General features: G+C 46.4%; 1 protein-coding gene across 1 annotated transcript; it reads left to right on the forward strand.

The window, feature by feature from the left end:
• LOC306762536 (uncharacterized protein) lies at positions 1-27,543 on the forward strand. The gene is made up of 21 exons (XM_079249059.1): positions 1-1,022; positions 1,277-1,327; positions 2,542-2,747; positions 2,874-2,916; positions 3,563-3,688; positions 3,760-3,864; positions 3,935-4,153; positions 4,233-4,379; positions 4,623-4,841; positions 7,439-7,657; positions 7,806-7,952; positions 8,052-8,291; positions 10,414-10,572; positions 10,642-10,896; positions 10,996-11,100; positions 11,197-11,334; positions 12,429-12,536; positions 12,636-12,670; positions 12,756-15,123; positions 20,148-20,259; positions 26,692-27,543. Exons 1-21 carry the CDS (start codon positions 273-275, stop codon positions 27,309-27,311), a joined length of 6,372 nt encoding a protein of 2,123 aa, XP_079105185.1. The 5' UTR covers positions 1-272; the 3' UTR covers positions 27,312-27,543.

A 27,543-nucleotide genomic window follows, 5' to 3' on the forward strand; every position in this document is an offset into this window, starting at 1 on the left:
TGGGAAAAGGATGCGTGAATCTTCAACACTGGAACCAAAACCCGCATTTAACCTGCAGAACTTTCCAGCAGAACTCTGTAAATCAGTGCCATTTGCGGGATTCAGTTTAACTAAATGTACTAAAAGTTGTCAAACGATTGAGGTAGTTGATGACGTTTGCATCCTGATAGGCTTGTGGTCTGTCTGCTTGTTAGCTCCGCGGCTAACTGCAGCGGTACTTCCGGCCGTCGCTCCCCGCGCAGGAGGCGCGGTGACCCGGCTGCGCAGAGGACATGGGCCGCGGAGGCGGTCCAAAGAGGGGCAGACCCCCTGTGGGAGAAGAAGGGCCTCCTTTTGGATGGGGTCCACCTCCACCTGGCGGTTGGGGTCCGCCTCCACCTGGCGGTTGGGGGCCTCCACCACCAGGAGGTTGGGGCCCTCCACCCGAAGAATGGGGTCCACCTCCTCCAGGAGGATGGGGACCACCACCTCCTGGGGGATGGGGTCCTAGGGGGCCTCCCCCAGACTGGGACCCAAGGCTACCACCTGACTGGGACCCGAGGGGTCCCCCACCTCCTGACTGGGACCCAAGAGGTCCCCCACCTCCTGACTGGGACCCAAGAGTTCCCCCACCTCCCAACTGGGACCCGAGGGGGCCACCCCCTCCTGATTGGGACCCAAGAGGACCCCCTCCTCCAGGCTGGGATCCAAGAGGTCCCCCACCACCAGGTTGGGGTCCTCACCCTGAGGATTGGGTTCCTCCCCCAGACTGGGTTCATCACCCAGATTGGCGACCCAGACCTCCGGGTTGGGGTCCTGAAAGTCCACCCGAGACATGGGGACCTGAAACTGTTCCACCAGTCCCACCAGTCCCGCCAGTCCCGCCATCGGTACCACCTATATTACCTCCTGGTATAGCCCCGCCCCCCCCAGGTACGATTCCTCCACCAGACCCTGCAGCCTGCCCTCCAGTGATCCCGCTTCCAACCTGCACGCCTCCGTTCGGATTCCCGGCCTTCCCTCCCCCCGGTTGGACCGCAGAGGTGAGCTGAACCAGAACTCTGACCCTGTTGCCTGGTGATGACTCTCACGTTTCGCTTTTTATTTAATGAAGTTAAAACAACATGAACTTCCTGTCAGATGTTTCAGCCGGAATAAGGAGGCACGTGAACGCATCACCAGGCAACATGATCACACGTTCTGTAGCTATCATCGATTATTGATTAGTTCTGCTGGTTAAACTGGGGATTGGTCTTCCGTATGAGGCCAGAACTGACCCGTTTCTGTTTGTCTTCAGACTATAGTGGAGGAGCCGATGCCCAACCCGCCACCGGATCAGCCTGAGTGGGTGAGTACAGCTCTGATCCAGTTTCAGACTGGTGCATAATGGGATCCAGAAACAAACAGAACCACATTGATGAAGGTGTTTGTGTGAACTGACCGTTCTGCTGTTGGGGCAAGGGGATGTGGGTGGTTCTGTTATCTGATGGATGGAGTCGCTACAGATGTTACAGCTGTTAGCAGCTATTCATGAAGCTTCGGCCCACAGCAGCCGGTGATCCTGGTAATAAATCCTCAACGGGTCTGGACCAACTCAGGATGATGAAGTATTTTGGTGTGATGATGAGAGAGGGCAGAGTCCTGCACGAGTCCAATTCTACCAACCAGCATCCGCCCAAACCCGTTAGGTGGATTAACAAACCTGACCCGTTTCCTGCGGACATCTACCAGTCAAATCTGGACCTGACCCGACTCTAAGCTGTTTAACCTGTGACCTGACCTGCCGGCACGTTTATACACATTTTCATACATATATGTAATTTTTTTAAAATCAAAATCTTTATTTCAAAATAAAGAATAAAAAAAAACAGCGATTAGACATTTATTTAATTGGATAAGAATTTGCTCTGATCTTTTCTTTGTTTTTTTGCTTTTTTTTAAACTTGAATTGGATACTACCTCTACATTATGCCAGTGGGGCGCTTTATTAATTTCATTGCAAGATTTTTGTGCATAAACAAAATATTGTCCACTGTTCCTGGCATTAGGCGTGTTTTTTGTTCCTGGATTACATGACCAGCAGCGGAAAAATCCCTCTCACCCTGCTGCGCTCATTGCATGCCGGAATGGAGAGAACATTCCCGGCAATAAGTGCAAGGTTTGGAAAAACACTTGGATGCTTCCTCTGCCAACACAACACACCAGAAGAATCCTCTTTGGGACTCTTGTAGTTAACATAAGAAGCCACCTCGTCCTCAGGTTGAAACATTTCATCTCTAGAGTTCTCTACCTCGGCTAAATCGTCTCCCCTTTCTAGCTTTGATCACCACAAAACTAAAAATTAAATAAAACGAAGAAGGAAACACAAATCATTCTCATACAGAACAAGCACCCGTCTGAACCCACACTGTGAAATTTTATCCATGTAATTTGTGCTGCAAGTCAGGATCTTTGAGGTTTACACGTCTGGTACCCGGCCCGTTGCAGGACTCTGGGAGAGGGACTCAGCAGGTCTGTGAAGGTTTCATTCCTCCATCAGCTGATTCTGTTTTTACTTTTCAGATCAAAGCTCTGATTTCAGCTCCCCCTGGAGAGACCGCTCCGACAGAGACGAAGAATCCTCCAGAAGAGCCCGCCATCAGCTTACCCCCTCCCCCAGAGCCCGACCCTCTTCCTGCTCCTGAACCAGTATCTTACCCCAAATCAAAACCAGAAATCAGCAAGGCGGCCAGAGTTCTGGGTCTGCTGGGAAAGCGCACGTTTGAGAAGTAAGACATGAACAGATTCCAGTTTTCCTTCTTGAATTGGTTCTGATCCAGGTCAAACTGCCAGATCAGATGGTCTGGATGCTGGTTTTGTTGTGTTAGAGCAGCTGAATGTCTGTGTGTCCTCAGGCCTCCCCCGGGTCGGTCCACCGGGATCATCTCCTTCATCGGGGTGAGGATAGTTCTTCATTTTAAAGTCCTGCTTGAAATAATAGAGTAGTTCTGCCAGACCAGGTCTGGATGTAGAACAGGGTCTGCACAGAAAGAGGAGACCTGAGTTTTACTACATGTGTGTCAGAATCAACATGTGTGACTGAGTAAACTCTCCAAGTAAAAACAGAAAAGTTTTACCATATCAGTTTTATATTTAAAGGACTTTAGAAGCAACAACAAAGACAACCAAAGTGCTTTTTTTAACCAAAGTTAAAATATGATGAAATAAAATGGAGTAAATCATTAAATCATTAAAACTAAATGTATAAAAAGATAACAGACATAAAGACAAATACACAACATTTTCGTTAAAACTTATTTTTGACGCGTTGCTAGGTTACATGTTAGCATTGCTGCTTTGCTACGTGCTAGCACTGCTGCTAACACATAGCATAGCCACATGCTAGCACTGCTGCTAACACATAGCATAGCCACATGTTAGCACTGCTGCTAACACATAGCATAGCCACATGCTAGCACTGCTGCTAACACATAGCATAGCCACATGTTAGCACTGCTGCTAACATGTTGTCTTTCATGACCGTTTGTGCTCCTTGGAAGAGGTTGAATAAAGTTTATTGCGGCTGTTTGGTTCTGACCTGCAGCCAACCTACGGATGCATCGAGAGGGAAGACCTGGAGAAGTTCTCCTTCAACTTCGGCGTGTTCTTTGGAAACCCGAAAGCCATGATCCCTGGGGTCCGGGTCCACTTCACCATCTGCAGAGAGAGGGTTGGTTCTGCTGGTCAGCCACTTAGTCAGTCCTCATGAGCAGCTCTGACTCTGTTTTTCTATCGGCGCAGGACCGTTTAGTTGCAACGGATGTCAAAGTGGCTCCAGGTGGAACTGAGAATGTGGATCCAGAGATCTATGAAGCTGTGGTCAGTCAACCCATCGTGGAGCCTCAGGTAGGTCCTGACCCAGTCCAGCTTCTGTTTGTGTGTCAACCTCCATCCTAACGTGTTTTTTGGCCTGCAGCCTGGCGAGCGACAGTACCCCGGCCAGGTGTACGCGACCATCGGACTGGTCTGCACCAACCTGCCATTCGACAGGAAAGACAGCACGGTGACGCTGCTGAAGAATGATCAGGTGCTCATCAACCTGCTCACTGACATCGTCACAGAGAAACGAAGAGCCACCAACATCAAGCCCAAGATCCCGGCCACCTTCAGCCACACCAACGAGATCCGAGAGAAGGTTTGGACCGGCCCGGTTCATGGTCTGGCCTTGCACGCTGAGACGGGTGCTGATGAAGGTGTGTCTCCTCTTCCTGCAGGGCGTCATCATCAGCCTGAATGACGGCAAAGGCGTCATCAAGTCCGATGAGCACGGCGAGCTGGCCTTCGAAGTCAGAGAGAACCTCAGCGATGTGGAGTTCACCGAGGAGGACATCAACGAGGAGGTGGAGTTCACTGTCTCCGAGGTGAGTAGAAAGCACGGTGGCATGGCGGTTAGCACCCAGGCCTCAGAAGGTCGCTGGTTTGAGCCTCGGCTTGGCCACAGTTTGCATGTTCTCTCTGGGTACTCCGCCTTCCTCTCAGCCACAACACATGCCTGAGATGGTTATTGATCACATGTAAGATAAAAGCGTTTGGGAAATGAGCACAGAACAGAGCAGAAAGCTGTGAACTGGACTATTCCTTAAACTTTCCTTCTTCCTGCTCAGCTGCGAGCCGGGAAGCGGGCCATTCGGATCCAGCGGGCCAAGGAGCCCCTCCTCCTCACGCTCTGCACCAACGCTAACGCCGCCTCCTGTGGCAATGAGCTCAGCACAAACGGCGACAGCAGGAAGAATTCTCTGGGAAAGCAGGAGCTGGGACCCAACGCCGTGCTGGACACCGAGCTGTACGAGGGCATCGTGAGCCAGCCCATCATTGAGCCCAAGGTGAGTCGTCTCGTCCAGGTAGTTTGATCCGGAACCTCCGCAATGTCACCCGTAGCTTTCTGAAAATCCGAAGTGAAGCTCGTTGGACGGTTCTCACCATCGCTACCTCATCAGTATCATGTGTGTCGTCACTCTGGGGGAAAAAACAAAAATGGGCAAAGAGGAAGAGCTGAGAGAGGGGGCGTTAAACGTTGGGCGGGTTGAAGCTAAGGTGCGTCGTTAGCCACATACCAGGAGATATTGGATACCTGTCAATCAAAATGTCCTAATTATATCAAATTTCTAGAGTAAATAGCATCTAAATGGATGCGTTATAAAGACAACACCCACCCATGTGTAGAAAACCTGGTTATTAAGATTTAACAAGAAGCTTCGTCTGTTGCAGGGCGGTTTGTGCACTGCTGGGTCTGTGTGTTTGAATGCCACTTGTTTTATACCTTCTATCCACCCTGGTCAGCTGTTTTATTAAAACAATCGGATCAACCTCCATCAGGAAAAATGTGGAACCCGCATCTGTCCACTTCATGCTTTTCCATGTTAACGACGCCCACCTGAAAGGTCCGATCCACACAGTACTTCTCACAAGAAGGAAGTCTTCCAGCTCAATGTGTCGAGAACTCGCTTTGTCCTCGTCTGCAAGAAGAAAATGACGTAATTTTGGATTTTTGTAAAAATCTGTCGGTATATTTATGACAAGCATTCACATACCGGACATCAGAAGACTGCGTACCTCCAGGTCTGGTCGGGTGCGAGCGACCTGTCGCCTCTTAGGCAGCAGGTTGTGTCCACCATGCCGGTTGGCAGCCTTAGGAGCAGAAAACGAGGCGTACTACGACGTTCTTAAAGAGGTTCAGTTTATTATACGTGGCATAAAAGTCAACAATGTAATCTGTTGACTGGCGCCAAGGCGGGGGTCAGTCGGATCTCTCCCCCCCGGTCCCGTCAGGGTGGTTTTAAAACACACAAACGCACACATGTCCCAATTAGGGCTGGGCGATATGACCTTTTAGTAATATCCCAATATTTTTATGGCATGTCACGATATACGATATATATCTCGATATTTACCTTAGCCTTGAATGAATGCTTTGGTGCATACAATCACATCAGTAAGATGATTTTGTGTCTACATTAAAACATAATTGTTCATACTGCATTAAGATATGCTGATTTTAAACATTCATGCCAAAAGGATGAAATTGTAACAAAGCAAATTGATCAAAACTGCATTTATTGAACAGTTAAAGCAGTGGCAGAAACATGTCATTTTAAAACAAAATAAAGTGACTTCGCATGATGTAATAAATGCAACGTATGAAAATACGTGCTCTAGGGGGGGACTTTTCAAATGATGAACTATTATAAGGCTTTGCTTTATGGATACGTTTTTGAGCTGTCGTGTATTTTTTTTAATCGCAGAGTTTAGCGTAGAAATCAGTCTTATAATACAGGCAGAATGTCCTCGTATCGTCTACAATAAACGGCTTCAGCCAGTTTTTAATTCGGGGTTTGATTCCCACTCCTTTCTGTACTTTCTAGAGACATGACGAGCTAGATAAATATGCTTGTGTCACACACAGTGGACGAGGTGAGTAAGTGACAGAGGCTGTGAATGTAATCAAATAGAACAAATTATTTTTGCGTGACGTGAAAAACTTTGTAATTTACATCCCACTCTGTAATCCAGAGCGGGATCAGTGGCGGATTTGGCTGTTCATTGTGACTGTAGGTGGAGTCGTGCAGGTGTCCTCTCTGCTCCTCTGACTGGCTGCAGCTGCAGCCGGAGCGACTGAGTGCTTTAGGACGGGGAGAGACTCTCGTTCGTGACAATAACTTTACAATATGCGCTTTAAAGTCAGTCGCCAAAACACCAGGAAAGTCTCCAATAACTCCAGTAAAAGCTGCGAGATTTGTCGCTTTTCACAAAAAAGTCGCCAGATTTAGCGAAAAAGTTGCCAAGTTGGCAACAGTGGCTACACGCTGCCTCTCATGACGTACTACGTAGCTCACGTTATGTACGTAACAAGGTGCGCTTGCTTTAACTCTCTGTGCAAAGCGGTGCAGAGTCGAGGAGGAGGGAGAAAACCCCGCCCACAGCTAAAAACACCTGCGTGACAACAGGATACTCAAATGTGAATGAATGATAGGCATTTTCTATATCGCACAGGGGACTAGCCACGATATCTCGAGTATATTCGATATATCGCCCAGCCCTAGTCCCAATCTCTGACGTGTGTGTGTGCATAACACGGAAGTATCATATTACAGCACGTTCTGAATCATCACATGTCCTTAAACGTTGCCTCATTTCTTCTTCTGAAAAGATTCAACGCGGGTTGTACCTGTTGGGTGGAACCAGGATCCAGGACTTTGTTGTTTATGAAACTGTGTGATGGAGGCTGTCGAGTTTGTAATCCGTAGATCTGGAACTGATGGTCTCCCAGAAGGTGGCCCTTCCTGCTCCCAGTTAGGATCTGGGACTCAGGCTTTCAGCTGGTTTTAGGCCGGTTCAACAGCTTGCTGATGACAGAATATTTGACGTGATGATGTCACAGTTTGTCCCTGTAACCGTGTCCTGACCTATCGTACCCCTTCAGCCCAACATGCCGGGTTATCCGGGTCAGATCCACGCCAACATCGGGCCGCTGAAGACCAACGTGACATTCGACCACCGGGACTGCGGCGTGACGCTGCTGAAGAACGACCACGTGCTGATCAACCTGCTGGTGGACATGGTGACCAAGAGGCGGCGGGCTGCCAACATCAGACCCAAGATTCCCTTCACCTTCAGCTACACCAAAGAAACCCGGGAGATGGTACTGCCACGTGCCAGAGGTCCAGTAACCCCTCACACCCGATGTTTGAAGCCAACCGGGTCTGAGGAGGTTGTGTAGACCTTTATGGCGGTGTTATGTTGAGGTTCTGGTTGGTCCCGCCTCTCAGGTGTTGTGTTCTATCCTTCAGGCTACCATCGCTTTGCTTGGCGCCGAGGAAGGCGTCCTTCTGTCCAAGGAGCATGGCGAGATTCCTTTCGACGTCACCGAGAACTTCAGCGACACGGAGTTCAACGCTGACGACGTCAACAAAGAGGTGGAGTTCACCATGACAACGGTGAGTCTGACGGACCGGGCCGGAAGAGACCGGACCGGACTGGAACAGACCAGACTGCGGGGTAGGAAGAGGGTCTGATGGGACCTTGTGTTTCTCCAGGTGAACTCCAGTAAGAGAGCCATCAGGCTGAGGAGGATGAAGAAGGAATGTGTGGATAAAATCCTGCAGGAGCAGAAGAAACGGGAAGAGGAGGAGAAGAGGAGGAAGAGGGAGGAGGAGGACAGGAGGAAGCGAGAGGAGCTGGAGAGCAAGCAGAGGGAAGAGGAGGGGCAAGAGAGGGAGGCAGAGAGGAGGAAGAAGGAGGATGTAGCTGCAGCGCTAGCAGCTGCTAAAGACAAGGTGAGAACACACAAACTTCCTGTAACGTTCCAGATGTCAGTGTGGGAACCTCATGTAGGTTATCGTCATGGTAACATCATATTTACCAATCAACTGAGAGAAAGAAGCTATCAGCCGACCAATCGGATGTTGAGATGAGCTGTAGTCCAGACCAATGCTGGACCCATCCTGAACCAAGACCGCACATCCGACAGAGCAGAGATGATGAGTATCTCTGTCCACTGGTGGGATGGAGGTTCGGCCTGGTGTACAGAACAGCATCAGACCAGGTCCTGCTGAGAACTGCTGGAGTCAGGACCTGGTCTGCTTCTGGTCGTTTAGAGGTTTTAGATGTTTCCTGATCCAACAGACCTGATTATGTATATATGTTCTGGTCAAGCCCAGTGACCCATTAATCTGATTCAGCTCCAGCAGGAAACATCCAGAACCTGCAGGACAGCATCCCTCGAGGACTGACTCTGGACTGCTGGATGTTCAGACCTGAACTTATTCCAGAGTCCAGAGCAGATTGAAGTTCTGTAACTTTTTGACCTTAAAACTCTGTGTCCTGAACTTTTTTGATGACACAGTGACATCTATCATGTGCATTTCTAGAGCCACAGCTACCCAGCAGCGTCCCGAGGCTGAGAAACCGATACTATACAACTTTATCATCCGGGATGCCACGTGACGTTGCAGCAGAGTTTCGCTTCACAGTAAAATAAGAAACTGGCTGTTTTGAAAACACAACTTTGCTGATTCAGCAAAGAAATGCAAGAAGATTAAAAAAGAAGGAGAAAACAAGAGTCACTGTAAAATTGTCTTTTACTGGCTGTTGAGAGCTAACAGGTCAGGTAGGATGCAGTATGGATTAAAGCTGCACGATTATGACCAAAATAATTACATTATTTTGATCAACATTGTAATTGAGATTATTAATCACGATCATTCATTGTGTCTGGAAAAATATGTATTTTTATTGCACCACTTGTAAAGAGAAAAAAAAAACCTACCTGGCAACTCACATTATCTATCTATCTAAATATATATATATTAAATATATATATACATATATATATATATATATATATATATATATATATATATATATATATATATATAAAAATAAATAGCGCGCCTTCTCCATTCCCTCGACATTTTTTATATAGCACAGGCCACGCCCCCTTGGAGAAAATTATATGAAGGGATCTTGTATTTCTTATCCAGTGTTTTGTATCTGCTGTATTTTCCATTCTCGACATGACTTGCTGTCATCAGTCTAGAGAGAAGCTTCGTCTGAAGCCGGGAGGGATCAATGCGGGCGGTGATTTCTGCTTTTTGTGCAATGAAGCTGCTTATTTCATATTTAACAAGCAACTTCATCCGCGGCAGGGCAGGTTATCCGGTGGGGTTCATGTACTTTAATGCCACATGTTGTAATAATGTTGGTATTTTTTTACCACCTTGATCAGCTGTTTAATCAAAACAATCCGTTTTACCTGCAACAGGAAAAATGTGGAAGCAGCATCTTACTGCTTCATGCTTTTCTGTGTTAGCCACCTCACATGTCCAACCAATCCAACAATACTTAACTGGCTGCTGGTAAAAGATGCGCGCTCGGTATTTAGGCAGCTGAATGAAGCCTTAACCACATTTTCGCCCCCTGGTGGTTGGCAGACAACTGGTTGAGAACCTGAGTGATCAGAGACGCACGCAGTAGAGCTGCATTTTGAATGTAAATATTGTTGACGATCAGCTTTGTTTAGTTATGGACACCAAAATCGTGATCAGGATCAAAATCCGAAAAATTGTGCAGCCCTAGTATGGATGCTGAATTAGCTGTCGATCGTGGATCTGTGGCGAGAAAATGGCAAAAGTTCATGAGTGCATCTCTAACACAGCTTCTGATTTCCTTTTTTTTAAAATCTCTTTTTATTTATTTGTTTATTGAGGCTCAGGATGGTTTGGTAATATGAAACAAAGTGGTTTATAATGTAAAAAAAGGGAAACAGTGTTGAACATAATGTTTGGTGTGAAAATAAATAATTCCAGGTTGCTTTTTACCTTCATTTTTATCTGACGGGACCATTCAGCTTCTTTCTGCATGAATTCAGTCTCGGCTTCTGTCCCTATCTTCCTCCAGTGGACTCCGCTCGGCTTCAAGTTCAGCATCCCCAACTCGATGGACGACATCAGCAAGGAGCGGTTTGAAGGCACCATCCTGAAAGCCATCTCCAAGAACCCTCGTAAGGAGGTGAAGGTTGAGAAGAAAGAGGATGCAGAGCAGGAGCTTGTCACACAGGTACAAACATTTAAATAAAGACTTCAAGAAGAGTCAAGCTGGTTCTAATATGTCTTTATTCTTCTGCAGGTGAAAATAAAAGAGGAGAAACTGGATGAAGATGAGATTAAGGAGGCAGAAAGAGAAGAGCTGCTGAAGGAGGTGAAAAAGGAAGAAGAGGAAGAAAAGGTTGAAGAGTCCAAGAAGGAGGAGCCTGCTGAAGCTGCGGTGAAAACAGATCCAGAGATGGGACGGCTGGTGATGACCATCGATGGAGAGCAGAAGCTGCTTTCCTTCAGCCCCAAAGACCTGCTGAGCAGGGCCACCATGCTGGATGGGGACAAGGTGAGTCACCTGGTCAGGAGACTGGTTCTGAGGCCCATATAGATTCAGAGTCTTGGTTCTGCTCTTTAAATCTGATCCCGGTTGTGTTTTGGTTTGAAGGTACGTTTCAACATCGCCACCAACCGTGAGACCAAAGAAGAGCGAGCGACGTTCGTAGAGATTCTCCCCGACTCGTTTGAAGAGTCCATTGAACAACGTAGACACGTAAGCCTTGTCAGACCACCATCGAACGTCCTAAAACTGGAATCCTAGTTCAGAGTCCGGACTGAGCTTCTGGCCTACATCTTGTTTTCTAACCAGGGCATCGTGATCGAGTTCTCCAATGACTCCGGACTCATCAAGTGCACCCAGAACCCTCAGCTGTTCTTCAGCATGTACGAGGTAATCGAGAAGAAGAAGCTGGAGCTGAACGAGAAGGTGGAGTTCAGCGTCGTCCCGGTGAGCTCCCTCATGAGAAGATGTCTATCTGAATATGGAGATTTCAGTGTTTCATTGTCTGAACTCGTTCCCAGTTATTGTTATCCTTTCAGTCCAGTTTTACATCATCCAGCCTGGCAGGTGAGAGGCAGTTATACCTGGACCTGAACCAGGTACACCTGGACCAGTACCTGGCCAGGTCCAGTCCTATCACAGAACCAAAGTGACTAAATATCCGATCATGCTTTATGTTGGGAGGAAGCCGGAATACCCAGAGACATTGGCATGTATGTGAATGTGCAGAAGTGAAGAAGTCCTGGTAGATCTGGTTCACTTCAATGTCTTCATGTGGTGAAAGACCAGTTTGTAAAGGTGCCAACTGGAGGCGGCAGTTCAACACTAACACTCAACAGTATCTGCTTTAGAGCAGCTGACATGAAGCCCATCAGTTTATACAAAATCATCAGTTTCCACAGGGACCATCAGTTTCCACAGGGACCATCAGTTTCCACAGGGACCATCAGTTTCCACAGTGACCATCTGTTTCCACAGTGACCATCAGTTTTCAGGGGGTTCTGAATCAGTTTACCAAGCATCGGTTACCATGGTGACTTCTGCAGCAGTTTCCACAGTGATGTGCTCTGCATCAGAGTTTAGCAGAGATTGATTTGGTGTCAGTTTCCACTGTGTCATGTTCTTGTCTTTTGTACATGGTGACGTGTTCAACATCAGTTACCATGGTGATGTGTTGCTGACATCAGTTTCCACTGTGACACGTTCATGTCTTTTTGTGTTCAGCAGCAGTTACCATGAAGATCTAGCAGGATAGAAAAGAACCACGCACCAGAACCTGAAACTCCAGGCGGAACAAACTTTTTTTTTCTGGATCATCTGAATTGTTGGACACATTTATCAAATTAACAGTAATCGGATCTGATTAGCGTTCTCTTTGGTTTGTTTTCATCGCTGTTCAGTCAGGAATCTAGAGCCCTGCAGTTCAGGGTTTCTGATTTTACATCCGTCTGTTTAAGTTTTACTGTGCAAATGGTTCACATAAGGAAGTCTGGTTAATATGGAGATGTTCATCTTTACTTCTTCTCCCTTTTTTCTGAAAGCATGAGACAGCAGAGGGAGGGTTGCAAGCCATCAGGATAAAACGCTTCACTGAGAAAGCTTTCCTTCCCGTTCGGAAACTTGGTGGTGTTGGTGCGAGCAAAGGAAAGGTGAGCGTGACTGCTGCTCTGGTCTGCTTGTAATATGTGATGTGACTGATGAGTTTCCATTAATAACAATGAGCTTCATGTGTTTGCCTTCTCTGTCAGATGACCATCAAACTGACAAAACCAGCAGAAGATGAGTAAGTTCTGAATCTATTTATGTGATGTTATCTGTGAACCTGATTAAGTTACTTGATCACAAAAATGTTCCATATGACAATCCAGAAAGGAGAAACCAGAGGCCGACAGACTGAAGGCGGTGGTGAAAAATCTAAGGAAGGATTGCAGCATCAGCAGACGTAAATATGGTCGCAGCAGGAGTCGCAGCAGAAGTCGCAGCAAGAGTCGCAGTAGGAGTCGTAGTAGAAGTAGGGCAAGGAGTAAAAGTAAGACTCCGCCTACCGATAAGTTTGGACGAGTCATCAAGAGGAAACACAGCTCAAGCCCTGACAGGAGGAGGAGTCACCGCCGAAGCCGTGAAAGGTCGCACAGGCGCAGCAGAAGCCGCTCAAAGAGTCGCAGCAGGAGTCGCAGTAGGAGCAGGGAGAAGAGCAAAGACAGGACCACCAAGAAGAGGAGTAAAACCAGCAGAGACCGCGAGGAAATTCACAAGAGAAAGCGGGAGCCGAGTCCTCCCAGCAGGCGAGGTGGCGGGGTGGACACCGAGCTGGCGAGGAAGAAGCGAGAGCTGGAGGAGCTAAACGAGATGATTGCCTACAAGAAGTCTCTGGTTGAAGTCGACCCCAGAGGTCTGGACCCTGGAAAGAGGACTTGCATCGACTATGACCACGGCAGGATTGCTATGCCGCTCACTGAGTACAAACCTGTTCGGTCCATCCTTAAGAAGCGACCAGGGGAACCCGAGTACCTTCGCCCTCCTTATGACGATCCGTATTATGACCGACCGTATGATCCATACCATGGCCGCCGGTACGACGATCCATTTGGCGACCCATATGCTCGCCGTCCATTCCCAGAGCGTCCGTATGTCGAGCGTCCCTATGGTGACCGCCCCTATGAAAGTCATCGCTATGGAGAGCCTCCATATGGTGGGCCGCCTTCCACTAGCCACCATTACACCGATCGCTATGATGTTTACGATGAACCATATGAAGACCGTTACTATGAGCCACCGTACAGGGACCGACCGTATGATAGTTATCCCCCGGTCAAACGAAGCCGGTCCCCAGAGCCCCGCGGTCGCTCGCCATTGTCCCAGTCTGGTCAGGTTCCTGCTTCTACGTCCACAACTGCTACTTCTTCCTCCAAACCCATGTTCAGACCTCCGTCTCCCATTGATTCCCCTCCGAGAAGCCCCTCACCCCTGAGAAAAGGGTCTTCGCCATGCCAGTCTCATTCGGCTGAGAAACCCCCCCTGGACCGCTTCCTGGACATGCTCAGTAAGAAGGTGGATGCTGAAAAGAAATCAGAACCCAGCCACATTTCCGACGACCTTCTGCCCCACGAGCGGGCGCTTCAAGATGGCAAGGGTTTTTCTCGGATCCTAGGACTGGCCCAAGAGCCACCAAGCACCGGTCTAGTCATCAAGGATGAGAAGAAGCAGCCGAGTCCAACACAGTCCTCTGTGGAGAGAACCACAACGGAACTGAAGGAAGAACCGTATGACAAGATCCAGAGTTTGCTCCGGACCATAGGCCTGAAGCTGAGCTCAGGAGACGTGTCTAAACTGGCGAGCCGAGCTCAGGAGAAAATCTACAGCTCCAAGTCTTTGTCCACCGAGCGTGACACACTTCCCTCCGCTAGAGAAGAGCTGCGGGCCAACAGAACTGGTTCTGTTGAACTGGATCACATCCATTCTCCCTCGCCTGTCCGATCTTCCAGCTTGGAACCACAGAGCCAACAACAACCTGCCATGTCAGAGTACAAAGACTTCTTAGGCCAACAGGAGCTGGAGACGTTGAAGAAAGCACAGCAGGTGAACAGCCTTACCAAGATAAAAGGGAGCACACCTTCCACCTCTTCTCCAAAACCACCTCCTGGACCTCCACCTGCTAACTACAAACATCCATCACCTCCACTCAACTGGCCTCTCAGCATCACCTCCCAGCTTTCTGCAACTTCTAGCAGCGTGGGCTCTGCTGCATCTCCTGCAGCTACTCCGCCTCAGCAGAAAGTAGGACCTCCTCCAGGACCTCCCCCTGGACCTCCTCCACGTCGTCCTGCCCAGCCTCCTCCAGGACCTCCCCCTGGTCCACCACCCCGACGTTCTCCTGGACAGCCTCCTTTCATTAATCCCTCTTCTCATTCGGTCCTGCCATTTATCAGCCATCTGGAAACGTCTTCATCCCCAAGCTCATCTGGTTCCTTGCAGCCTTCATCTTCTGCCTCTGTGACATCATCCTCATCCACTGCGAAAAATTCCAGTCCAGCGGGCAGCGACCAGTCGCCCATCTCTACAACAGTGGCCCGCTGTTTGAAGGTCATCGAGACTGTGAAATCTCTGAGCACTCAGCCACCGGCCAAAACCGTGAAATCAGTCCAGTTCAGCCTACCAGAAGAGTCTTCATCAACCAGCAGCCAGCTTGTCACCGTGGAGACGGAGGATGACATCAAGGCCAAGCAGAAGGAGAAGGTAAAGCTACTCCTAACTATAGGTGTCATTAGACTGATTGTGTTTGTGTGACTAAATAGATGCTGGAGGAATTCCTACAGGACTGCTTTAGGTCCTGATGGGGTCCGTGTTTTCTTATGCAAATTCTTAAGACCAATCTTCTTATCACAATTTGGGGGATTTTTCCAGAATGCAGCACACTGCCCAAGGCTTAGACAACCCACAATTGGGCCACCCTAGGTCAAGTGACCGGCGCAACGACAGCTTGGAGGTGTTTTTAAAAAAAAAAAAAAATTTTTTTTGTTAATTGCACAGATTTCTATGATTCACAAAGTGCTTTGCAAAGGCATTGATCAGTCAATGGATTGTTAAATAATGGTGATGAAGATTATTTGCATAATGTGATTGAAAACCTATAAGGCCATGATGAGCCTACGTTAGCGATCCTACAGATAGAAAAATATAATCATGGATCCATTGTGTTTATTTGTTATTATTTATCGACTGCAGGCGTAGGCAACTCTGCACCTCGAGTGCCACAGGTCCTGCAAATGTTAGGAGTTTCCCTGCTGCAACACACCTGATTAAAATCAATGGCAAATTAGCAGACTTGTGCAGAGTCTGATGTCAAGCTGCAAATAGGTCTTTATTCCCTCCTGCGTAAAATAAAACTGCTGATAAACTGCTGCAAGATTGATCAAAAAGTTAAATTTACAAAACCAACATAACCAATTGTAACTTAACATTATGTCCAAAAAACATGGCTCAACACAAACTGAGAACCCTCGGTTCATTTGGGAAGTGCAGGAAGTGCAATATGTCTTAATCTAACCACCCAATCCCGCCTGATCCCAGCAGATTTGTGGTTGAAATTTCCACCCGTTCCATGTCTCTTGTTTACAGCTTGGAATTCTGAGATCGGGTCATCATTTCCAGCAGAAATTTCTGGGAATTATGGGTTTTGAGGGTGTTCCCATACCTGCGTTACCTGCAGGCAAGAAAAGTTGACCAGTTTTCAGCATCATTCATAATGATTATAAAATGGCTACTAGTCTGAAGGTAAAAATCTCTTTTCCAAGCACCAAACATTTGTCCCACGTTTTCAAACATCCTTAACCAGTCATGTTTCTCTAAACTAACTAGTCTTTCCACAAACAAAATGTTTACAGCTCGTATAAAAGTACAACTGACCAGCCATCTGGACTGAAACACCTACCCGCAGACGGGATAAACATGCACTACTAGCTAATTCCACTGTCCTAAATGTTTTATTTATTCATGAACCCCCCTAAATGTAAATCAGCAGTGTTCAAATTAAAGTCCAGTCCTCCAGATCTACTTTCCTGCACGGTTTAGAAGCATTCCTACTTCAACACATCTGAATCAGATGACAGTCTGGTTAGCAGGTCTCTGCGGAGCTGGATGACACAAGGATGAGGGAATCAGACATGTGATTTAGGTGTGTTGGAGAAATAATCCACCTAAAACTTGCAGGATGGTGAATCTCCAGAACCAGATCTGGACTGATGTAAATCCATCCATCTTCTACCGCTCATCCGGGGTTGGGTCGCGCAGCCAGCAGCCTGAGCAGGGAAGCCCAGATTTCCCTCTCCTCAGCCACATTTGCCAGCTCTGGGGGGGGGGATCCCAAGGTGTTCCCAGGCCAGCCGAGAGATATAATCCCTCAAGCGTGTCCTGGGTCTCCCCCGGGGTCTCCCCCGGGGTCTCCTCCCGGAGGGACGTTCCCCGAACACCTCACAAGAGGAGCCACCTCAACTGGCTCCTCTTGATGCGGAGGAGCAGCGGCTCTACTCTGAGCCCCTCTCGGATGACTGAGCTCCCCGGTCTCTTAGGAAGAGCCCGGCCACCCTGCGGAGGAAACTCATTTTAGCTGACTGCATACGAGATCTTGTTCTTTCGGTCACGATCTACAGCTCATGACCATAGTTGAGGGTAGGAACATAAATTGACTGGTAAATCAAGAGCTTTGCCTTCTGGCTCAGCTCCTTCTTCACCACGGCAGACTGGTGCAGAGTCCGCATTACTGCGGACGCCGCACCAATCTGTCGATCTCACGCTCCATCCTTCCCTCACTTGTGAACAAGACCCTGAGATATTTAAACTCCTCCACTTGGGACAGGACCTCACTTCCATCTTGGAGAGGGCAATCCACACTATTCCGGGTGAGGACCATGGTCTCAGATTAAGAGGTGCTGATTCTCATCCCAGCCGCTTCACGCCTGCGAATCGCTCAAGCTCCAGAGAGCTGGAGATCACGACCAGATGAAGCCAACAGGACCACGTCATCTGCAAAAAGCAGGGACCCAATCCTGAGGCCACCAAACTGGATCCCCTCAACACCTCAGCTGTGCCTAGAAATTCTGTCCATATAAGTTATGAACAGAATCGATGATAAAGGGCAGCCTTGGCGGAGTCCAACCCTCACTGGAAACAAATCCAACTTACTGCCAGCAATGCGGACCAAGCTCTGGCACCTGTCATACAGGAACCGTACAACTCATACAAGGGGGTCCGGTACCTCAAACTTCCTGCTAGCCACCCACAGGAGCCCCCGGGGTACACAGTTGAATGGCTTCTCCAAGTCCACAAAGCACATGTAGACAGGTTGGGCAAACTCCCATGCCCCCTCCAGGACCCCAAAGAGGGTATAGAGCTGGTCCACTGTTCCATGACCAGGATGAAAACCACACTGCTCCTCCTCAGTCCGAGATTCCACTATTGGATGGACCCTCTTCTCCAGGACCCTGGAATAGACCTTACCGGGGAGGCTGAGGAGTGTGATTCCCCTGTAATTGGAACACACCGTCCGGTCCACCTTCATAAAAAGGGGGACCACCATCCCAATCTGCCAGTCCAGAGGCACTGTCTCTGATGTTCATGCAATGCTGCTGAGGCGCGTCAGCCAGGACAGCCCCACAGCATCCAGAGCCTTAAGGAACTCTGGGCAGATCTCATCCACCCTCAGTGCCTTGCCACCAAAGAGCATTTTAATCACCTCAGCGACTTAAGCCCCAGATATAGGAAAGTCCACCCCCAACTCCCCCAGCTCTTCTTCTTCATCGGAAGACGTGTTGGTAGGATTGAGGAGGTCTTCGAAGTATTCCCTCCACCGACCCACAACGTCGCGAGTTGAGGTCAGCAGCTCCCCATCTCCACTGTACTCAGTAATGACGGAGCACTGCTTTCCCTTTCTGAGTCGCTGGATGGTGGACCAGAATCACCTCAAAGCTGTCTGGAAGTCATTCTCCATGGCCTCGCTGAAGTCCTCCCACGCCTGAGTTTTTGCCTTGGCGACAGTCAAAGCCATACCTATAGCAATATTTATCAGCTGCCTCCAGAGTCCCACAGGCCAAGAAGGCTCGATAGGACTTCAGCTTGATGGCATCCCTCACTGCTGGTGTCTACCGAGTTGTAGGATTACCGCCACAACAAGCACCAACAATTTTATGGCTACAGCTCCGGCTGGCCGCCTCAACAATAGAGGCACGGAACACAGCCCACTTGGACTCAATGTCCCCTGCCTCACTCGGGACATGTTTGAAGCTCTGCTGAAGGTGGAAGTTGAAGCTTGCTCTGACAGGGGACTCTGCCAGATGTTCCCAGCAGACCCTCACAACACGTTTGGGCCTGCCAGATCGCCCACCACCTGAGCCAACTCACCAGCAGGTATCATCAGTGGACAGCTCCACCCCCTCTTCACCCAAATGTCCAAGGCATGTGGCCGCAGGTCCGATGATACCATTACAAAATTGATTATCAAACATGGTGTTTGTTATGGGCAATCCATGATAAGCACAGAAGTCCAACAACAAAATACCATTTTGGTTCAGGGGGGGGAACCATGCCCCCCAATCACTCCCCTCCAGGTCTCAGTCATTGCCCACGTGAGCATTGAAGTCCCCCAGCAGATCAAGGGAGTCCCTATAAGGAGCGCCCTCCAATACTCTCTCCAAGGACTCCAGAAAGGGTTGGTACTCTGAACTGCTGTTTGGTGCGTAAGCACAGACATCAGTCAGGACCCGTCCCCCCACCCGAAGGCGGAGGGAAACTTCCCTTTCGTTCACCCGGGTAAACCCCAATGTACAGGCACCAAGCCGGGGGCTAATGAGAATTCCCACACCTGCTTCCTCCCGCAGATGGGAGGTCTGATGTAAATCCACACAATATAAATTTTGCCTGTGAGCAATGAGAAAAACCACACTTCTCTCTGATTTGTTGACCCTGTTACAATCTCTGTTAAAAGCCAAAACTTTCTTCAAAAAATTACATTTTGAACATGGTCAGGACATCTTGGAGCTTGTTTTTGCTGCATTAGCCGAGCAAAAGTTTCTTTTCATGGAGGTCCAACAAGAATCCTGCGACTGGTTGGACATTTGTGGTGGGCAACATGTAGCGTTAAAAGACATGGACACTGTCACGTGCACAATTCGCCATGTTGGGGACCAAGTTTATCGTTAAATATGAAACTGGATTAGCTGATTATTGCACATAAAAAGGCTGCACGGTGGCACAGTGGTTAGCACTGTGGCCTCACAGCAAGAAGGTCACTGGTTCACTGGTGATTTGGTCAGTGGCCTTTCTGTGTGGAGTTTGCATGTTCTCCCCGTGTATGCGTGGGTTCCCTCCGGGTACTCCGGCTTCCTCCCACCGTCCAAAGACATGCATGATAGGTTAATTGGCCACTCTAAATTGCCCCTAGGAATGAGTGTGAGCGTGAGTGGTTGTTCGTCTGTGTGGCCCTGCGATGGACTGGCGAGCTGTCCAGGGTGTACCCTGCCTGTCGCCCAAAGCCAGCTGGGATAGGCTCCAGCTTCCCCGCGACCCTGAATTGGAATAAGCGGTTCAGAAAATGAATGAATGAATGAATGCACATAAAAATACAGTTATGGTTTCTGGAGGAATGCAATCCCTCCTCCGTAGGTTTGGAAGTGTGGTTATGAAGCTACATTTGTGAGAGTTGGATATGGTGAGGTGAATGTGTTGCCAGGTATTAACGTAGAAGATGCCTTGTGTTTGTGTTGCAGTTGGATTTGTACAACCAGAAGCTGATGGAGAAGCGAGAGCAGCAGTATAAAGAGATGCTGTCCCGCAGGAAACTGGCAGAGAAGAACAAGGATGGATCACTGGTCCTCCCAGGTATCATAACTTATTGATATACAGGAACTCTATTTAACTAGCAACCTTTAAATTACAGGAGTTTAGCTTTCAGTAAAGTTACGCTGTAAAGATATCTGAAGACCTTCTCTTAAACAATACAGCCAAACTGGAGCAGCTCTTTTCCTGATTCAGGCTTTCTGTAGAAGCACAGGTTAGCATCTTTGCAGATTTATAAGAACATAAAGCTTAGCTAGGCTTTGTACTGACCCTGTTCATGTTTTCCTGAGACTAGCAAGCTTAGCATTAGCATCCAGTCTATGTGCCAAGATTCCAAAAAGGTAAAACCTTGTGGAGTGCGCGGTCCAACTTCATGTCAGCACTGCAGATATCTTCATCAAGATGGTCATTTCCACTCTAGACTGACGATGGACATGGCTTTGGATGTGCACGTTTCTCCTGCTAGCAGCCAGCGTTATCAAACATCTGCCTTATTAACCGAAACCACCGCTCAGTTATTTGCTGCAAGCCACCTCTGAGGTTACAGACACGTGTGGAGCGTACAGAGTTCAGTTTTCTGCCACAGCTGTTGACTGAGCCTAGTGGTTCATCCTGCTGATCAAGAAAAGAAGCTGACTGCAATAAGTAATGTCCTCTTCCTCCTCATATGTTGACTACATCGCTGTGTAGCTGTTAACAAAGGTTCTCAAGTTTAGTTTGCACGATATCACCAGCTGAGATGGTCCTTTTTTATTTAAACGTGTATTTAGATGAAGTTTTAAGTTTGCCTTTTAGTTTGGTTTATTCAGTAAAATAAACTCTGGATTTGTTCACTTTACATTACGAAATCTAATAATGAACCGTCATCATTAGCTAGACAATAAGCTAGCATCATTCCAAGTGTAGATTTGCACTCGGGGGTCATCTTGTGGGTACATCTCCCAGCTTCTGCTCACCAGCTGAATGTTCAACTTTATATTTTTGGGGCACAACGCCTGATCGAAGTAAGGTCATACAAGCTAAACTGCCCTGTTAATACACCTTTCTGTACAGAATAAAAAGGTTTTCATGCCTGGTGGTACATATACAGGACAAGAAGTCAACAAGAAACAATGAAAGGATCCTTTCCTCAGGGCATTACTGAGAAGTTGTACTTCATCAGTGACCTCCGAGTGTAAAGTACAGTTAGATTTAGCTCAGATGCTCATTCATGTTCCAGTAAAAACAGAAACATATCAAAGCTAAAAGACGCCAATAAGATAAACTTAGACATCTGTTCAGGAATCAGACTATAGGACTGCGATCACCCATTCTAGTGCTCCAAAGCCGGTATCCAGCAAGTTCTGGATGTTTCCAGGTGTCCTCCAGGTTCTGGCTGTTTCCTGGTGTCCTGCAGGTTCTGGATGTTTCCCGGTGTCCTGCAGGTTCTGGATGTTTCCAGGTGCCCTGCAGGTTCTGGAAGTTTTTTAGTGGAGAAAAACCTTATTCAAATTAAGGAAATCCAAAACCTGCGAGATACTGGCCTTGGAGGACCAGAACTGGCAATCCCGCCATAGTAGAAAAAAATTTTGTCCTACAAATCTTAGCAATGGTTAGCCTCATCTCATTGTTTCCTGTAAAACCTTAGACTGTGACTGAGGCATTTATGTGATGAAGCTTACGATAACAGTATTATTACCGACACCTACTAGGCTTGTAGATTTTTCTTTTATCTCGTATTTACAACAGTAAGGACTTTCAGTCTTTATGCACTTTATTCTTATCAGTTGTTAGGCATATTGCATGAGAAATAATGTGTTTCTTGTGGGACTTCCAGACTGCGGTTCAGAACGGCTTTTTTAGACATGGCTTAAACAGTCAGGGCTCAGTATAAATGTTTACACTTAGGATTGTTTGGTGAGGCCAGTCCTGAGCTAAGCTAACAACGATGCCTTTACCTGCATTTTACTGAATGGGTGAGGATAGTTTGTTCCTTTCTGGTTCCTTATGTTAAAAAAATACCTTTAATGGAAGGTTTTCTGCACTACAGATGAGTTTTTATGTCAAAAACCTGCAGCGTCTATTAACACTCAAGCCACCTGTCTCACTTATAGGCTATGCTTCTTAGCTTTTTAAATTAATTTAATGATAAAGTTAATTTAGTATTTGCTGCGAGAAGCACAACGTTTTACCAAAGACCTAAACCAAATCTTTGGCTTATTTTTAGTTAATAACATTATTATAAACATTAACTAGATCTAGGATGGCCTTTCACAGGATTCACCTCTGATATGGAATTAATTAGGTAAAACTGTCAGCTTTAGTTTTTAGCACCTTGACATTGGAGCCATGTTCTTAAAAGCCTTTTGAGTTTCAATCAACACCAAGTTCTTCCTGAAGATGCCAGGAACTTTGTGTTTCTCTGTGTTACACTTTAAGGCAGGTACAAGTAAAGCACATCAGGGTAAGTCAAGTTTGTTTCATTCTGTTTTCGTCGATCTGAGCTGTACTTTCACGTCCAAGAAAAGATCCAGAGGACTTTTGGTAATTATCCAAAGTCCTTCTACTCTATGTAGAAGAAGCACATATTCTAGTTTTTATTATTGTAGTCAGTCAGGTAATGTGTTGCTACAAAATTTCACAAGTTTGATTGTGTTCTTATGTCGGGTTGTTAAAAGAAGTAATAAACATGCGACATACAGAAAAGACTTGTAGGTAATGTTATATTCTAGTTAGCAGTCTCTTAGTGATGAAGACCTGTTTTTAGATTAGATTTAGATTTTAGACTAAATATTATGTCAGGGCACGATAAACCATGGTTGTCCGTAAGAAATGATGAGTCTTATTGAACCGACCGCATATTTGCTGCGTGAACCCTGTTAAAAATGTTATCATCTAACTAATCTTTCAGTTACCTTTGCTGTAAAATATGCGGTGTGTCAGCATGAACACAGATGAGATTTGTCCCCACTATGTTAGCTGATCAAGCTAAAGTACAGAAAACCCTCGTCACCGTAGCAATCATTAGAATTTGAATGTTCTGATGGTAAAATATTGCGTCGTGTTATTTACGTTTTCACATCATTGGATCACTTACATTGGTTACAGTTTGACTTATTTAGTGAGCAGCTGCTTTTCTGCATCAGTGAGCTCAAAGTGAAAGAAAGTTCATTTCATTGACTAAAGCAGTTTGAGAGAAAACTGTCAGAATGGTAAGTGTTCTATAGCTATTAATCAGACGTTTACAGTCTTGTTACACGTTTTTAAATCTGCATTTTGATTCTGTGAATTGACTGAATGGGTTCCTTCAGTACTCCCACTGTTAGCTCGGAAAGCTAACACACTTACACTGATCCTACCTGCTTGGTATCATCAACTGTGTCACATATAGAGATGTAGCCTAAGCTAAAAGAGCTAATGGACGTCACCTCAGAAGTTTGGGTGAATAATGGAAGCAGACATTTTAAGATCCACTTCAGACCATCTGTCTCACAACAAGACTCATCTTAAATTCATCTTTTGCCTTTCTACCTGTGGTCAGGTAACATCTGCTTTTATATGGCTGCCCTGTGAGTGTTTGTATAGGAAAACTAGACACCAGGTTCAGACTAGTTTAGTCCAATATGGAGCAACTAGATACCAGCTTCAGAACAGTTTAGTCCAGTACGGAGTGTCTAGATACTGGCTTCAGACCAGTTTAGAGCATTACGGAGTAGCTAGATGCCAGGTTAAGACCAGTTTAGTCAAGTACAAAGTAACCAAATACCAGTTTAGTCCAATACATAGTAAGTACATATCAGCTTCAGACCAGGCTAATTCAGTACGGAGTAACCAGATATAGGCTTCAGACCAGTTTAGTCTATGCTGGACTTTGGGAACAGAAATATGGTTTAATGTCTTGTTTGGCCATGAATTTACTTGTTGTTTAACCACTAAAGGATACAGGTAGTTGATTAGTTTGTAGGATGTAAATAAGACTATGCCTGATGAAAATGAAAGTTTGCGTTTGGTTAACGTTAAGATACAGTAGATGGTAAGTAAGGCCCTTAGTCTGTGTCTCATCTTTGAAACTTTACGTGATTTTGCAACTGTTTACGCTGTGACTTTACATCTGGCAGCAACACTGCTCCGAGGTGTTAACTGCATAACACAGCTTGCTAACACGTATAACAAGAATTTCTCAGGATGTACACAAATGATGCTTCAAATAAATGTAAAACACACAAAGCAGGCATCTCAATTACATGTGAAGTATTTTTGACTGTAGGATGAGTGTATTCATATTGTAACAGAGGATGTGGAGGTGTGTCGTGTTCTGTTACATGCTGGTTAAAATCATGTTTTGATGGCATCTAATTGGTGTCGGTTGGTTAGTTGTTGGATTACCTGAAATGGTCAGCTCTCCTGTCAAAGGTAAATAAACCAAAGAAAACCATCAAATTTTGAAATCTGCTGCTTAATTTACTTGAATAATTTTGTCCTGTTTTTTAAATGAATGAATAAGACTTGCAGATGCTGTCAGCAGTGTGTCGTGACGATAATGAATATTTCAACCTTGAGCCATAAAAACATTTAACTTGTGTGTTTAGAATTTAACTGAAGGTGAAGAAACAATGCTGCAGTTTGAGTAGAAACTTGACCCTGAAGTCAGGATCTGAGAAGACCCTTAGGCTAAGATGGATAATCCAACACGACATCTGAACATGGCATGACATCAACTTCACATCCTCTGTCTGCATGTCCCGGCTGAATCTGCACATCATTCTGGTTCTCAGAAGAAAACGTACATGATCAGAACAAGTTAACAGAAAGCAAAGCATGGGACAGAATCGTCCTTTAACAGCCATTTGCTGACTTGTGAAAACATCTCAGCTTTTAAACTGGCCACTTTTTTTCTTTTTTTAATCAGACCCATCATAATTAACCTATTTATTACAGATGAATAATTTTTTTCCTTAATGACACGCTGCACTTTAGAAAACGCAGGATGAGTCAGATCTGCTGGAAAGATTTACTTATCAAACTATTTACTGTCAGTCATTCTTGAAATAAATTCCAGTTCTGGTAGAACATTTCTGCATGTATTCTCCGTATTGCAGACGGGATTACAGGGTTGTTAGCTAGATCATGGTGTACACCGCTCAGTCGCTCAGAGCTGGAAAGTCTTTGAAAAAAGGAGGTTGATGTTGAATTCACTGTTTTAACCTGAAAAGGGGAACTTGCTGAATGTTGGTTAAAGGTAGGTGATGGTTTTGATCTCTAAATGATAGATTTTAAGGTTTTTAATAAACACTGAAGTTTCCGTTATCAACCTGTTGGGTTTCCTGATTGTAAAGTAAAAATACCCTGATTATGTCTTGTCGTATAGTAAATATCAGCCCAGTCATTTACATGATGAGTAATAAAGCAAGCTAGGAATCTTCAAGACATGCAAGAATGATGTCACACTGAGACCAGAAGCAGGGAGGCACCAGGTAGACTATAGCTGAGGATTAAATTACATAGATGTTTAGCTGTAAGCAGCTTGAGTGTCCAGAATCTGGCCAGTTTCACAAAGATCAGCAGACTTAACAGATCCGATTTTATTAAGGATTATCTGGTTATGTCCACAATCTTCATCTATGTCTAAGTGCAAAGTGAAAGTCCTGAAAGGCCGTAAAGTTTCAGTCCAGACTCGGAAGCTGGAGGCTGGATCCTTACCAGAGCATCTACCGGTACGACCAGAGGTACTGATAGTGGTGCAGTTCTGTACAGAAGTCCTGCCCAGTCCAGTTAATTCCTTTAGTTTGATATTTTTTCTGCCTGAAGGATTCACAAATCAGAGTTAAGTTCCTCTGAATGTCATAAGGTAAAATAACTGGACTAGAAATAGGCGAAAAGCAGCCAAAGAAAAACTTTGAAAGACATTCAGAAAGATGGAGAGCTAATGGTTGGACCACTTAGGAGATTACAACAGCACCAGACTGCTGGTCAGAATCTGGAGTTTTGGAAAATGATGCAGGTGATGGTGACAAATTAGCTCATCTGACAGCCAACTGCATCAGAAAAAGGTCTGATGGAGAAGTGGGTGTACCTTACTGGAGTAGGCAATAAGCAATTGGGTTAGATACAGTAGTTAATCGCTGGTCACATCAGTAGCTGCTTTGGTAAGAAGCTTCACAAGCTTGTCTTTCATTTGGATCATATCCCTTTTTTCTGAACAGAAAACTAAAAAATGAGCATCATAAGAATACAGAGGACACTTGCAGATCTTTGTGAAGCAGCTAGAGCAGGGGTGGGCAACCCCGGTCCTCAAGGGCCGCAGTCCTGCAACATTTACAGGGCAGCGGCCCTCGAGGAGAGGAGTTCCCTAAACCTGAGCTAGAGGTGTAAATCTACTTTGAGACTGTTTGGGGTCTACATGTAAAAGTCATTTTAAAGCGTGAAAACATAGACAAAAGGGCAGGCCCTGGGTCTTTAACAGTGTCTCACAAGGTATCTTGTTGAAATTTATAGGTAAACCAGTCAGCAGCGAGCCCAGGAATGTTTGGATCTGTGGCCACTCGCTTATTTATTGGGCCGAATCAAGGGCCAAGTCTCCTGAGGTAGGTATGCAGCTGGGCATGGACCCAAGCAAGGTGACCATCTGGTGGAAAGGGACCCAGGGCATGACTTGGCCTCAGCTGCTGCCCCAGCTCCACCAACTGAAGATTACCTGGCCCAACCCGGACGTTCTTATCATGCACCTGGGTGGCAACGACCTGAGCACCGAGAGCCCGACCAACCTGCTGGCCTCCGTCAAGAAGGACCTTACGTCCATGAGGAGTATATTCCCTAAGTGTGTCCTGGTGTGGTCCAACATTCTTCCTCGGAGAGTTTGGCGCCACTCACCAGACAGCCATGAAGTCGATCTCGTACGAACCACTGTCAACCGTCGGATCCAGAACATAGTCTCTGAGCTAGGCGGCATCTCACTAAGCCACGATAACATTCGGTGTGGCACCAATACGGGCATGTATCGGGCCGACGGCGTCCACCTGTCCTCAAAAGGAATCGATGTCTTCAATCTGAACCTGCAGGAGTTTTTGGAGAAGTGGGAGTTGGAGGTGAACTCTGAGAAGAGCTCAGAGGTGTAGACACTACTTTCTGTTTAGTCGCCCATTAGCTAGTCAGTTTTATCTAAAATGGACTCAAGTATCCCGTCATATGTAGAAACTTCTTTTGTTGGCCATTAAAGTGGAAATCAGCTAAGTACAGATTGTTTACTGTCTCCAGAGATGCATTTAGAGAAGTTTTAATGTTTTATCTGCAGGTAAATTTCATTTTTTTTGGGGTTTGTTCAACTCAATAAAAATTGATTTGAGTGTT

This window comes from Telmatherina bonti (genome assembly GCF_933228915.1).
Source record: "Telmatherina bonti genome assembly, chromosome: 11".
NCBI classification, from domain to species: domain Eukaryota; kingdom Metazoa; phylum Chordata; class Actinopteri; order Atheriniformes; family Telmatherinidae; genus Telmatherina; species Telmatherina bonti.